At 57.7% G+C, this 14,956-nt stretch overlaps 5 protein-coding genes across 5 annotated transcripts; all 5 read left to right on the top strand.

The window, feature by feature from the left end:
* Positions 1–597: 597 nt before the first annotated feature.
* PHYSODRAFT_524474 (hypothetical protein) lies at positions 598–1,005 on the top strand (the record flags this gene model as incomplete). Its single annotated transcript, XM_009537023.1, has 1 exon — positions 598–1,005. A coding segment is annotated over one exon (408 nt), but the record flags the coding sequence as incomplete, so codon positions are not given.
* A 75-nt stretch (positions 1,006–1,080) lies between these two features.
* PHYSODRAFT_440579 (hypothetical protein) lies at positions 1,081–1,233 on the top strand (the record flags this gene model as incomplete). Its single annotated transcript, XM_009537022.1, has 1 exon — positions 1,081–1,233. A coding segment is annotated over one exon (153 nt), but the record flags the coding sequence as incomplete, so codon positions are not given.
* Positions 1,234–7,319: 6,086 nt separating this feature from the next.
* PHYSODRAFT_318649 (hypothetical protein) lies at positions 7,320–8,192 on the top strand (the record flags this gene model as incomplete). The annotated part of the gene is made up of 2 exons (XM_009537021.1): positions 7,320–7,843; positions 7,982–8,192. The coding sequence occupies 2 exons, from the start codon at positions 7,320–7,322 to the stop codon at positions 8,190–8,192; spliced, it is 735 nt and encodes a 244-aa protein (XP_009535316.1).
* An 835-nt stretch (positions 8,193–9,027) lies between these two features.
* On the top strand, positions 9,028–9,864 carry PHYSODRAFT_318648 (hypothetical protein; the record flags this gene model as incomplete). Its single annotated transcript, XM_009537020.1, has 1 exon — positions 9,028–9,864. The coding sequence occupies one exon, from the start codon at positions 9,028–9,030 to the stop codon at positions 9,862–9,864; it is 837 nt and encodes a 278-aa protein (XP_009535315.1).
* A 625-nt stretch (positions 9,865–10,489) lies between these two features.
* Positions 10,490–12,487, top strand: PHYSODRAFT_525670 (hypothetical protein; the record flags this gene model as incomplete). Its single annotated transcript, XM_009537019.1, has 1 exon — positions 10,490–12,487. One exon carries the CDS (start codon positions 10,490–10,492, stop codon positions 12,485–12,487), a length of 1,998 nt encoding a protein of 665 aa, XP_009535314.1.
* Positions 12,488–14,956: the final 2,469 nt, after the last annotated feature.

Below are 14,956 nucleotides of genomic sequence, written 5' to 3'. Positions count from 1 at the left end.
GACACAACAAGCAGCGAAGCAGATGACAGCAAGGACGTTGGACACGAACACAGGCGGCTCGGTCACGCTGAGCACCGAGGAGATTCGGGAGTCGACGGGCAGCACACCACTTGGAGCGGGAGTAAGCGCGAGCCTCGGAGGCATGGACGACGAACACGACGGAGGCGAAATCCGCGGTGGCGGCGGCGATGGCCGCGGCGGCAATGGCCAAGCCGCTGGCAGTGGACGACTGTGGCTGGGAGAGTGCCCGCTGCAGGAGAAGAGCGCGAGCAGCGTAGCGGTGGCACTCAAGGCACCGGTGGCGCTGGCAACAACACTGGTGGGCTTGGAGCTGGCGTGGCCCAAGCTGTCACGGCATCTAGGAACGACGGAGATCACGGTGGTTCGGGGCCGGCGTGGACCCCACCACCTCGGCGTACGGTGCCAGCGGCGACGACGGATTCAGCGATGCCGGCGAGGGTACCAAGCCAGCCGATCGTGGTGCGCGAGAAGGCCAAGTCGCTTAAGCTGACGAAGTTCAAGGGCCTTGACGACGCCATGCCCGTGACGATGTGGCTGAAGACCGTCCGAGCAGAAGTGCGCCGCCAAGCCGTGACGATGGGAGTCGAGTGGCAGGAGAAGCAGCTCTACCATGAGGTGGCTGCACACTTGGAGGGAGAGGCGCAGCGGTTGTTCGCCACCGTGATGGAGACAGTGCCCGAGTCGGAGGAGAGCATCGGCACGCTGGCGGACATGTTACGCGCGAAGTACATGACGCGCAGGACGGGGCCGGAGGTCATGGACTTGCTGCACTCGCGGCGACAGATGCGCGGCGAGCGACTGCTGGAATACGCGCAGTCGCTGCGCGAGATAGCCGAGCAGGGTGACATCGGCGAGGTGTGGCTCGTCAACTCGTTCTTGAAGGGGATGAGTAGCACGATCGGCGCAACACACGTGCGCGGCCATCGCCCCAGGAACTTGGACGACGCAGTGAACCTGGCGATCCCGCATGTGGGAGACTACGGTGAGGGATACGGCGTGGGCCTGGAGGAGGCCATGGCCGCGTGGGACGAGCGCGAAAGCGCCAGTGGGCGCGTGCCTCTGGCAGCGGCGAGAGCGGCACGAGACCAGGAACTAACTGGGCTGAGCGGAAACAAGGGGACTGTGGTGACGGGCTATGGCCCGATGTGGGGTAATGTCCAGAAGCCACCCCGCTATGATACTGAGGGGAGACCGGTAAGCAACGGTAAAGCCAGTTTGGACGAGTGGTGGAAGGCTATCCCACCTGGCTTTCAGCTGGTGCCAACCAATCAGGGGTCAGCGGCGAACAGTTCAAAAATTCAAACTGGTGCCGGCGTCCAACAGACGTCCGTACAGCAACAAAGTGGATGGCGCGGCAAGCGTCAAGGTGGCGGCGACCAGTTCGTGAGGCGTCCGGGCAAGGCGCTGAAGGTCGAGGGCCACATTGGGGGCGGCCAGCTAGGAGCAGGAGGACGACTACCCGATCCCTCCTTCACTACGCGGGAACGGCGGCTTCAGCGGAATGAGCAGTACGTGCGGAGAACGACGACAGGTGGTTTCGGGGCCCGCCCGAACGACTACTGCTACTGGTGCGGTAAGGCAGGCCACTACTCGCGGGACTGCGACGTACGAAAGGAAGATCTGGCGGCGCATGCAGCCGCGTCCACCCAGGACACGACGACGACAACGGCCGACGGGTCGGGAAATGTGCAGCGAGCATAAGGGCCCCGGCCTTATCGCTCGCTAGTCCTGATCCGGGGAAAGAACGAGATGAACGAAGTGTGCAAGTGGCCGGTGGACTACAACGGCCTGCGCAGGGAAGAGAACGGCACGGCAACAGACCGCGAGAACGGCGTGGCAAGAAGGCGAAGGCGCGTATTGAGCAGCGCGGGGGGTTCGAGACTGGGGATGGCGCCGTGCGCGCCGCACTAGCGCTTCCGCGCAGTCGATGCAATGAACGGCTTTGTAGTGGAGGTGACGCGGCGCGACAGGCGAAAGAGGGCACGTGGCCGTCCCATGGCGGCGAGGCCAAGAGGAGCGTGAGGTTCGTGGACTCCGAGACCAAGGGCAACGGCCAGGAAACACGCGAGGGCCCCAAGCCGGCAGCAGCGGCCGCGCTACTGGCCGACGAGAAGGAGAGTATGGCGAAGCACGCGTCGGAGAGGAGCATGGTGTTCGACGGTGGCCTGGAGTTCGACGCGGTACCAACGCCGAGTGGCGCCTGCATGGGGAGGAATGCTGGGGTGGCGCCGGGTGTGGCAGGCGATGACCAGGATCGTGGAGAAATCGCGGCTAGGGTCGAGGAATTGCTGGCGATGGCGATGGACGAGAGGCGATGGACGAGACGAAGACGGAAGACTTGGACGGCGAGGCCAAGGCCACGAACCCCGGTGGCGAGTCGGAAGGTGCGCAGCTGGACGTGACCGCGGAGGACGACGGCGGCACGTCGGACGCTCTGCAGGCGGCTATTGAGACGGAGATGAAGTCGGGCGACGTGACGGCGGGCAAGGTGATGCTCGTCAAGGCCCAGAAGTCGGCGAAAGAAGACGCGATGGCCGCAGAACTCGAGCGACAGCATCGGAAGCGGCAGGCACGACTGGAGCACGCGCGTGCGGCGTGAGCGACGTGCGGAGGGAGAGCGACTCGGAGATGGGCGTGCAGTCAGTGAGGCGACGGGCACGGTGGCGCAGGAGGCGCAGGGCGGTATCGTCATGACAGCAGTAGGCGAGACGGCCACGAGCAAGGATGCTGAGCAGCGAGCCGCGGTGTTGGCCAGCCGCGTGAATACTGGTGACGAAGAAGCCGCGCCGGTGGTGGGCGACACGGAGCTACAGAGGTCACGAACGAGGCGACAATACGAGCGACGAGTTCGCAAGGCCCGTGCCAAGGAGTTGCGCGCTCTACGCAAGGAGTTGGACCGCCTGAAGAGGCCCGATGGCGGTTACTATGTGATGGAGGAGTACTTTCGGAGGTGCGGGAAGGGCGCGCCCCGGGTGCTGCGCCAAGACGAGGCGGAGGCGATTGGAATCGCGCTACCAGGCGCGACAAAGGTGCAGCGGTCGAGGGGTGTTTACCAGTATGAATGTCACAGTGGGAGCGTATACGCGCATCCGCGCGAGGGGCGAGTCGAGGGAAAACAGCGACCCGTGCGCATCGGACGTCTGCGAGCAGTGCAAGCCCCAGCGGTGGACTCACTCTCTACCGCGAGGGTCAAAGTCCGGGGCAAGGACGAGAGGATCAAACTGGACACCGGTGCCCAGTATAGTGTTGCTGGCGAAGCGTGGTGTGGACTCGGCGAGCGGCTGGACGCGCTGCCGCCAGTCGACTACGTAGAAGGCTTTACGGGCGCTGTTGCCAAGGTTCAAGGCGTGTGGAGGTTCCGTATGCGGACGCAGTACGGCCAGATCATGGAGGTGGACGCGCTCATCGTCGAGGGCCCAACCACGGAGTTCCTCTTAGGCGAGGATTGGATGTTAAGGCGCGGAGTCAAGATCGACTTCGTGTCATGCGAATGAAGCGATACGACAGCGGGGAAAAGAAGGTGGTGCCGTTCACGTGTTCGCAGGCAGAGCGGTATGACGAGCGACCGGCGAAGGTGCGGCTGGTGAAGAAAGCGCGAATGCAGGCACATACGTGCCGTAACGTAACGGTGGTGGTGGCGGCACCCGAAGGGACTGTGGGTATCTTCATGCCGAAGCCAAGGAGCAAGGGCAACCTGCTAATGGCGCCGACGCTGACGTCAGTTCGCGGGGGCAAGGTCGGTGTGCCCGTGCTCAACCTGGTCGGGGCGACGACCAAGCTCCCATCACGCGAGGTACTAGGAACGTGGGCGCCTACGAGTGATGACATGACGGTGATGGAGCTCAACGGCGAGCTGACGAACGACAAGGTCAAGCGATCGCTGGACAAAAAGTTCGGCAACGCGGGTTCGCTGGGCAACGAGGACGAGTTGAAGATCGGGCGCATGAGCGCCGAGGACAAGGAGCTGCTGTTGCAGCTGCTGCGGCACTACCCAGCGCTGCTAGATCCACGAACGGGATGCCCACCGGCGACCACGCTGCCGGTGGAGCACGAGATACATACGGGCAGCGAGCCGCCGATTAAAGTGAGGCCGCGGCGGTACGCGCAGAGTGAGCACGAGATCATTGATAAGGAAGTGAAGGGCATGCTGCGCGACGGGGTCATCGAGGTGGGCAATGGCTCTTGGGGGTTCCCAGTCGTATTAGTCAATAAGAAGGTCGGATCAGTGCGCTTCTGTATTGACTACAGAATGCTCAACGCTGTTACGAAGCGTGACGTCTACCCCTTGCCCAGGATCGACGACACCCTGGACAATCTACATGGTGCGAAGCGGTACACGAGCTTGGACCTCCACGCCGGGTATTGGCAGGTACCCGTGGCGCCCAAGGACCGTGACAAGACCGCGTTTGTGACGAGGCAAGGACTGTTTCGGTTCCTGCGCATGCCATTTGGGTTGGCAAACGCACCAGGGATCCTTCAAAGGATGATGGACGCGGTGTTGAGAGGGCTAACGTGGCAAACATGTTTAGTTTATCTAGACGATGTTATCGTCTTCTCTAGAGGAGGCGTAGGCCAGCACGTCGTCGAGCTGGCGATGGTGTTGGAGCGTCTGAGCAACGCGGGGCTGTCGCTGAAGGCCAAGAAGTGCTCGTTCGCGACGGAGCACTTGGAGTATTTGGGCCACGAGTTGAACAAGAACGGGGTGCGCCCCATGGAGAGCTTGGTGGAGAGTGTGGTGAACTTCCCCGTGCCGAAGGACGCGGCCGCGGTGAAGAGCTTCGTGCACATGGCGGGGTACTACAGACGATTCGTGCCGAACTTCGCGGCGAAAGCAGCGCCGATGACGCTGTTGTTGCGCAAGGGAGTGGTTTGGCGCTGGGCTGAGCCCCAGCAAGAGGTGTTTGAATGCTTGAAGCGGGCGCGGACGGAGCGGCCGCTGCTGGCCTATCCTGATTTCTCGCGACCATTCACGTTGGTGACAGACGCCTCGAAGGTAGGACTCGGAGCGGCGTTAACTCAGGACCAAGGGCAGGGCGAGCAACCCGTAGCGTACGCATCGAAGATCAACTCGAAGGACGTGGCGCAGTATGGCATTACCGACCTCGAGTGTGCGGCAGTGATCTGGGCCGTCAAGCTGTTCTGCCCGTACCTGTACGGACGGCGGTTCCGACAGGTGACGGACCACGCCGCGCTGAAGTGGCTTATGAGTTCAAAGGACCTCACGGGTAGAGTGCACCGGTGGGCACTACAACGACAGGAATATGATTTTGAGATTGTCTATCGCCCTGGCAAGGATAACGTGGTCGCAGACGCTCTCTCGAGGGCACCAGTACGAACGGTGGCTGGTAGAGGTGCGAACGAAAGAGCAATATGAGGCGAAGGGCAGCTGACTGACGGCGAGATCGCCGAGGAGCAGGCGAAGGACAAGACGGTGCAGAACCTGAAGAACAAGGGGAAACACGGCGATCGGCGGGTAGGAGTCGAGGGCGAGCTGGTTTACATCTACGAGCGAGACGGTTGCAGACGTGTCGTGCTACCGTCCTCGTTGTGGGCAAAGGTCCTACGCGAGAACCACGACTCGATCTTCGCATGTCATCTGCAAACACCTCAAACCTACACTAAGATTGCAGCTAACTACTGGTGGCCGGATATGCGGGCGTGGGTGAGACGATGGGTGCAGTCTTGCCGTGACTGCGGTACGAGGAAGGCGATGGCGAAGGAAGTGATCCCTCCGCTGCGGAGTCAGGGCGTGGGAGATGCTGGTGATCGTTGGGCGCCGGATGTAGCAGGCCCGCTGCCGGTGACGGACAAGGGCAACCGGTATGTGGTGGCAGCCGTGGACTATGCCACGAGGTATGCGGTGGTGGCCGCGGTGCCGAACCACAGGGCGCCAGACATCGCGGACTTCATCGTCGAGACGACCAACGAATAAAGTTGCTTTAATGTTTGTGCAGAACACCAGACGAGTTGTATAGTGCAAAAAGTATAACCACCAAAAAGGCACTAAACGCAGCAAGCCCCACACTGGAACCCAGTTTGTGGCTGGTAGTTGCGAGCATCCCACACCGTAACCGCTAGGAAGGGGTCACCTGTCTACTGTACCGTAGCTACCGGAGTATATATTAATAACATCGACAGTGATACTATATTATGTAGTACTACTTGTAGTAGGTAACATGCTATCTACATGTACTATTTCTAGTATTACTATAGGTCTACATTTGACTTGCAAATTGTATAGACTCGCTAGTACGATACTACTGATGCTGCATCAGTGAATTCAGGCAAACTATCACAATCATTTTGTCAAATCTCAGTGAAAATCACTGATTTATGGAAATTCCTCACTTCCCGCATTGGGCGCATTACAGGCGTCCCCGGCCTATTCGCCACAGTGGTACTTATGATGTTTGCGAATCATCAAGATTCACGCGGTCTGAACATAAATGAGTATGTACTGACTTACTAAAAGCTTAGCTCATGAATACTGGAGGTATTCCCGCAACGTGCCACTTGTCGCAGTAGGTCTCGATGTACACTCATCTAAATCAATATGCTTGCAGAAGTAGCGCGCAAATCTTGAGAGCTTGTTGTACTTCCTGTGCGAGGTACATTAAAATATACAGCCGGGACTAGCCCGGGGACGCCTGTAGTCAACATTTCATCGATACAAGCAGGTTTCAACAGGGATCCCCAATCTGTACCCCTTCTCACCCGCAGCACTGTCCTCTTCACTGCCTCGCTTTTCCGTGGTGCTCCCGCGCTCAGGTCACTTGACGAGGAATTACTCTATTTAAGTAGTTAAATCCCATATGTAAAATGGTAAGTAGATTGTTGAGCTGCTTATACTTAAGTAAGTAGGTTAGGCCATCACACAGCGAGCGAAGCGAGCTCCCCGCTTGCGGTTTGTCAGCCCGTGTGTGAAGCACGCGGATGCAAACCCAGGACCCAGCACTGCCCTTCTAGCAAGAAGAGGCAACGCGTGCGAGCCGAAGCGGGCTTTTAAGGGTTCTGTCCAAGCGAGCGTAGCGAGCCTGCGGTGGGAGGTCCGCGCAGAGCGCGTAGCATAGTGATAGTTTAAAAAGTTCATGTTTCCTAATCTACTTACTTAGGGTTTTTGAAAATTCGAATTAACTACCGTACCTAGCTAGAGTAATTCCTCGTTACTTGACCTTGGTCTTGGCCTCACTCAGGCTGAGAGTCTCAGCACGAAGCAGGCCATGAAGAGGAAGTCTCATTTCCGATTTCGCGTGCCAAAGCTATCGCTGTTCACAGTTACAGTAATCAACCGCAAAACGATGCAGCCCGTTGCACTCGCCTCGATCGCGTTGGTGGCCACTGCGGCCACACTGTTCGCCTCGGCCGACGCCCATGGGCAGATGCTGGTGCCCGACTACCGTCAAATCTCGGCCAAGTTCCGCAAGGATTCAGGTGCACTGTCCCAGGCAGGAGACCAGGAGCTGCAGTACGCACCCGTGGAGAACCTGTCCGGCCGCTCGCAGAAGGATTTCCCGGAGGCCGCGACGTTCAACCTTATGAACGGATGCCGCGGCACGGTCTACGAGGAAGGCAACAACGTCACCACCTTGCAGCCGGGCAAAGACTTCGATGTAAAGTGGATCATCCAGGCGCCGCACCCGGGCACCATGAAGCTGAGCATCGTTAAGCCCAGCGAAGATTCCGCGGGCAAGATCACGTACAAGAACTACAAGACGATCCTGACGGTCGACCCGTTCGCTCAGAACGGCGGCGGCGAAGACGGCACGACCACCACCATGCCCACGGACGTGACGGGCTGCGATAGCGCGGGGGACTGCGCCCTGTAATTCTACTGGCACTCGGACATTGCCAACCAGACGTACCCAACCTGCGCGGATATCATCGTGGGCAGTGGCTCCGGCACATCGACAACGACGACTGTGACTACAGCCCCGGCCACGGAGACGTCGGATACTGGCAGCGAGGAGACTATGAAGGAATCGGACGAAGGCAGCAACGCGCAGAACTCTTCACCCTCGACGAACAATACGCCGACGGCCACCACTGCCGCCCCTGAAGCTACGACTGCTCCTTCGAGCGCGGCTACGACCCCGAGCACTTCAACCTCCGAGTCATCTGTCGCTGGCGACGCGGACTCGAACAAGTGCTCGCGCCGCATGCGTCGCCACTAGATCGTGGCCAAGAATTGATGTTTGTGTGGCGTCGAGTTGATACGACTGTACAGTGTACGTTAGGTATTACCTAGTACATGGAATAGCGCTTCCTAACCATAAAGACTGTCAACGATCCTGTCGGACGGATGGCATTTTTACCTGGGCTTGCAGATGTACCGATCTTCCACACTGATAAATTGTGGGCCACAGCGACGTCGATCTGGTCTATCGTGACAATGGCAAGTACAGATACACGGTCAGTTTGCCGAGTGATCTCGATCTCTACACTATTGGCACTCTTCAGGCAATTTCAGCCATGTTGCAAGACAAGCACGTCCACATGGTTCGCAAGAACCTGGGTGAGGTGGGATCAGATGCACGTCGCGAACAGCAAGCGTCAAAGATTAAAATCGAGTACAACCCTCGGTACGCGTACAATATAATAAGCTACAACAAATGTATGCTTCGATCGTAGAATGCAAGCTTCATGGTCTCCATGCTCGCAGCAGCACTTGGGCAAGCATTGCAGACCCGCAGCGGCATTCTACCGGCAGTCCCTTTAGTTATTAGAACACGTCATGACTCATGACTCATGAGCAGTGGCTATCGTGGTCCAAGATTCGTGTAGATTTGATCTGGTCTCTCTGTCCCAGCTGGACAGAAGACGGGCACAAATCGCGACATCACCGCGGTTTATGCGTTCCAGACGGAAAACCCGACGGCTTTCACTGACACATGCGGCGAGCCACCGGTCTACATGTACGGTCTTGCTGTTCGTCTTCCTTGCACTCTGCTCTCGATCAGTTCTCAATTTCGATCCAGCCAAGCTCATCGAAACAGACCAAACCTAACGATGCCGTCCACTGGAATCGTCTCGCTCGCAGCCACTGCCGCTCTGCTCTTCGCCGGCGTCGAGGGCCACGGTCAGATGACGGTGCCCGCTTACCGTCAGATGTCGGAGAAGTTCCACAAGGACTCGGGCGCTCTCATCAACATCGGCCTCAACGAGATGCAGATCGCCCCTATTGAGGGTCTCTCGCAGCACAAGCAGAAGGATTTCCCGCCGTCGCCGACGTTTAACCTTCTGAACGGATGCCGTGGCACTGTGTACGAGGAGGGCAGCGAGGTCACCACTCTTGAGCCGGGCAAGGAGTTCGACGTCAAGTGGACGATCCAGGCCCCGCACCCGGGTTTCATGAAGCTGAGCATCCTCAAGCCTAGCGAGGATTCGACCGGCACGATCACGTACAAGGGCTACAAGCAGCTTCTGAACATCGAGCCGTTCGCTGAGCACGGTGGCGACGGCAGCACCACGGCCAAGATGCCCGCTGATGTTTCGGGCTGCGAGAAGCCAGGCGACTGCGTGCTGCAGTTCTACTGGCACTCGGACATCGCCAACCAGACGTACCCCACGTGCGCAGACATCGTCGTGTCCGGAAGCGGCGCTGGCACCTCGACCACAACTAAGGCCACCACCACGGCCCCCGTTGCTAAGACCAGCGAGGACGCCAGCGAGGAGGCCGAGGAGACGACGCCCGCCCCCAAGGCCGTCACGCCCGCTCCGACGCCCAAGCCCACCACTGCTCCCCCTGCTACTACTGCGCCCGAGCCGGCTTCGGCTGCCACCAAGGGCGACGTGGCTGGCGAAGCGGATATCGGCGCCAAGTGCTTCCGTCGCATGCGCCACTAGATAAGGACCCAGTCCTGGATATATATGTACAGTGTTTGGATTCTTGAGTGCCCCTGGTAAGCAGTGCAGTAACACGAGCCGTTCATCCTCCTCTTTCGTGTGCATGTGCCCGTTCATCCAACCGCCTCGCCAGTCTGATCAGCCGTTGCCAAGATCCCATGCCACGTCACAGGAATGCCCCTTCAGCGGCCAATGGACGCGCAAGTCGCAGCGTAACGGGCCGCACGCCACCAGTTGAGCGTCTTACCACTCGCCTGTGTTAACGCTGTTTGACTTGAACCAATCTCAAGTGAAGAGGCGTTGGAGGTGGCGTTCACGTTGCAGCCCTGCGAAGCTACAACCCGAGGGCGGAAGAAGTCTAGTTCAGTCCGATCGCATAGTCGCGAGAGACTTTCATGATGGCTGGATGGAGTCTGTCCGTTTCAAGCTCTGAATTCGAGAACTGTGGGGCACCGACACCTACACCAGGTTGCGGCTCCAAAGCCATCGCACCGGCATGGGCCTCATGAGCTCTCACTCTTCCTTTTCGCCCGGACTGCTCACTTCGACGACCAAAGTCGGACTCGGCCCGATCCAGACCTCTAGGACATATTTCCCTGCTCCACCTTCGCGTACCTCATTCAGGATGAAGCTCTTCCGGTCTCGCATTTGTGCGGCAGCCATGGCCCTCGCGGTGATGGCGATGCAACAGGCCCAAGTGGATGCGTGTACGGCCATCGCTGTGACGAGAGGCGCGAGCGTGGACAACTCGACGTTGATCGCTCACACGGACGACGCTGGCGGCGGTGCCTCGGATCTGCGTCTCGTTCGCGTCCCAGCTCAGGACCACAAGCCTGGCAGCAAACGCGCCGTCTACAACTTCAATGGTGGGTACCCGCGCGTGGTGGCGCCGGATCGTGGCCCCCACTACCAGCCTGTGACCGAACTCGAGACTGGAGAGACTCAACCGTACTCGGCCCCGATGGGCTACATCCCGCAGGTGGAGCACACGTACGCGTACTTCGACCAGGACTACGGCGTGATGAACGAGGTGCAGCTCAGCATTGGCGAGAGCACCTGCGGCGCCAAGACCGTCGGCTGGCCACTCAACGTACCGGGAGGCAAGAATCTGTTCGGCATTGCAGAGCTCACCAAGGTCGCGCTTGAACGCTGTGCGACCGCACGCTGCGCCGTTGATATCATGGGCTCACTAGCTGAGGAGTACGGCTTCTACAGCGAAGACAGCGGCGATATGGCGAAACCGGACTACGGGGACTCGGCTGAAGCGCTCGTGGTGGGCGATAAGCTTGGCGAAGTCTGGGTCTTCCACGTTATGACTGGCAAGGATCACGCTGGTGCCGTGTGGGCGGCCCAGCGCGTACCTGACGGCCACGTGACGGTGATCGCCAACGGGTTCACGATCCGTGAACTTGATTTGAGCCAGCCGGACTGGTTCATGGCCTCGAGCAACGTGCACTCGCTCGCCGAGGACATGGGCTGGTGGGACCCGAAAGGCGACAAGCCCTTCGACTTCACTGCTGCCTACGGCTTTGCCGACAAGGACGCCATCGGGCCACTGTACACTGGTCGTCGTGTGTGGCGCGTGTTTGACGTGCTGGCTCCATCACTTCAGCTCGACGCTCGCCTCGGCAGTTTCTCGCAGTATGCCACGTACCCGTTCTCCATCAAGCCCGATCGTCTCGTGGAGGCTTTCCAGATCATGGACTTGCTCCGCGACCACTACGAAGGCACGCGCTACGACATGACCAAGGGCTTGGCTGCCGGACCTTTCGGAGCCCCCGTTCGCTGGTCGGGCAGCGCCGGTGGAGTCATTGGGGGCTGGGAACGCCCGATCTCCATGTACCGCACGCTGTTCGCTTTTGTCCTGCAGAGCCGAAGCCACAAGGGCCCCGATGCTGTTGGTGGCGTTGCATGGTACGCCCAGGATGCGCCTCACGGCTCGGTCTTCGTCCCGTTCTCCTGCGCTCAAGAGGCCGTCCCGAAGTCGTACTTGCTGGGTCGTCAGAGCAAGTTCCACCCGCAGTCCGCTTGGTGGGCCTTCAACTTCGTGAACAACTGGAGCCTACTGCGTTACAGCTCGATGAGTGTCGACATTCGCGGTAAGATTGATGCCTTGCAGAAGGCCGCCTTCTCACTGCGCAGCAAGATTGAGCACGAAGCGCACGAAGCTCGACACTCGGGCAAGGTCAGTGAGACCGAACTCGTTACCAGTCTGCAAGCCCAAAGCAACGACTTCGCCGACCAAGTGGTAACGGAGTGGTGGCAGCTCGCGTGGACGCTGGTTGCCAAGTATAGTGATGGCTACATGACGACGGGCGAGGCTCCGGAGCAGCAGGCCTCGATCGGATACCCGGCCTGGTGGCTGCAGGCCAGCGAGTTTGCTACGTGGCCCGGTGATACGTTCAAGCCCAAGGCTAGCATCCGCAAGCAGCTTATTGGTGTTGACAGCGAGACGTCCCAAGGTTTCGTCCGCCAGGCAGCAATGGCTGACAGCATGGGAGCGAAGAATCGGAGCTACCCCATCGCCATCGGTTGGCTCATCATGGGCGCTGTACTGGGTGGGGCCATGCTCGCGTTCGCTAAGAAAGAGAGCCGCCGGACCGGCTACCAACCCGTGGCTTGAACTGTTAGCCCGAGTTCCTATCCTATTCATACCAAAACACCACATCGCGTTGGCTTGCAGCCGTAGGAAGCACTAAACTTTCGGATGATAATACAATAGACAGCATTAACTACTTTGAACGTCAGAGGAATTGCTTCCATGGAAAATAGAACTGGACGGGGCGTTAAAATCGATAAACTCGATAAACTCGATGATACAGAAGCTCCTCGGAAGGCATTTAAGGGTTTCGAGGAGTCGGCTCTTGAGCACTTAGAGATTAGCGTAGGAGACTGCAAGTAGGTAGGAGAGACGACTTGTGTGGCAAGATGCAAATCGCAAAGTGACCACCAGAGGCGATCGTGTTTTATTGAGCTTCTGTGACTGTGAACTCCGGAGGAAAGCCTTTGGCTACAAAACCCCCATGGACTAACCGGATTGGCTGCTCTGCAAGATCCTTCATTGTAGCCATCGGTTTGGAAGCCAGCGTCCGCACACGCCAGCGTTCCGTCGACCAGAGAGCACACGGCATCTCAGCCGTGTGGCTCACACACAGTGGTCAAGTCCACCCAAAACACACCCTACACAGGCCTCATCAGCAACTTGTGACGCAGTGCAAGTGACCGCCAGACTCAGCTCTTCCGGTCTTGTTCCTGTCTTGATCCGAGCTGGATTCTCGTAGCATTCAATCAACAGTGGCACTGTCAACATTGCTGGCTTGGTTTTTGTATGGGGGGCGATCCTGGGAAACTTAGACTACTGTAAGCCTTCGATCAATTAACTGTGTAGGTACAAGGTGAGTGGGTTTGAGCCCAGGCCTCAACATCGCCTGGCCACGTCGGAAAAAATAGTGCAATACAATAAATAGTCAGTTTTATCGTAATTTGCAGCGATTTTGAGATCATATGTCCGATATATCGGGTCCGATTTGAAAAAGTGGCCCGATTTGATGGTATCGCCATTCCGATTTGTTAGGGGGTGTTTCATTCGGGGATAAGTTACATAAGGTAAAATGCCAATCATGGGACGGTTTGGATGATCCCAGAAACTGGCGCATATCTACCACACCACTTAAATTAAACGTACAAATGGTACAGCATTCAAAAGAGGAGATAAAGGCCATTCTGGTGAACATAAATGTGGGCTCCGCTTCGATTTGACTCGATAGCAATAGGCGGTCAAAGTTGATAAAGTTCTACAGGTAAAAATGGCGAACCAGTTCGTGGCACGGTCCATACAAATTTAAGTCATTTCAAATCACCTGGAACATCTTTTACGTTAGGACCATCCCTTTTTTGCCAAAAATATACTGAAACCAAGTCAAAAACCGTGCCAAAGATTGGCACCGCGCCAGGATTGGCACTTTACCTTAGGGCAACCTTGTACTGTATGAATTAATGTTTGGTTGACGATATCAAATATTAACGGTAATTATGTTTTAGGGCTGAAGCCCACAAACCACATACACACACGCAAAGTACGCACACGCTTCCTTCCACGCACCGCGCGGGGCGGGACACCGCCTCGAGGACGACACGCCCTAGAGCTACACCGCGCTTTAGCACTGCCATCCGGTGCAGGACACGTTTGCGTGGATACGTGCTGCATGGGAAGGCGTTGGCGTTGCTCCTATCTGGGCTAAGGCCGCCTGTGGCCCACTGGGTGACCGTCACCGTGACGTGCTGTCCCGCGCGTCTTGCGTCGTACTGGTACTGGGCCCTACATGGGCCCAACCACTTCCGCGTCAGCTGAGGCTAGTGCAGGCGACAGCGGTGCGGATGCTGACGGCGGTGGTGGCGGTGTCATAGGCGGCGGGGCAGAGCGCTCCAGCTCAGCGGGCTAGAGCCCCCATGGCGTCATTTGGTGGGCTAAACCGATTGCTGGCGACAATCGGTTTCGCTAGGTATAAAGTAACCATAGCTGCCCTGAGCTAAAATCTCTTGGCAGCTGGGGCAAAAAATAATGGATTGTGATTGGCCGAGAAGTTATCCTACTTGACTTGTCCCCGAATGAAACACCCCCTTCGCAGCTACCCGAATTTCCGCTTTAATGTTGCAATTCTGAGGGGCAGTGATTATCTCAGTTCAGCCGTAGCAAATCCACTGCAATCAGGGGTGCATGCAGGCCAGTCTGCCTTACACGGAACGTAGTACGGTACTACTAGTACCATGATAACATACGCCATGTTCCTCCAGCTAAGGAAGCAGAACGAACTAGTGGGCAACCTACTCGCTGTGCTATCACCGAAGTCATCGCTGTGCCTACTAATTAGCGTAGATGGGCATCGAATATGGTAGAGCATGTATTACTTGACTTTACTATGGATTTCACTATGTTCGATCCCTATTTCAGACTCCTACAGCTCCGATTTATATAAATTGGGGTCCGATATAAACTTTTATATGAGAGGGCAAAATCCCTGCAAGCCACAATATTACTTATTGATTATTGGCCTGTGCTGATATCAATACAATATAAAATTGACCCAATTAT

The sequence above is a fragment of the Phytophthora sojae genome (assembly GCF_000149755.1).
Source record: "Phytophthora sojae unplaced genomic scaffold PHYSOscaffold_10, whole genome shotgun sequence".
In the NCBI taxonomy this organism is placed as follows: Eukaryota; Oomycota; class Peronosporomycetes; order Peronosporales; family Peronosporaceae; genus Phytophthora; species Phytophthora sojae.
This window is presented reverse-complemented; position numbering and strand designations above follow the sequence as displayed.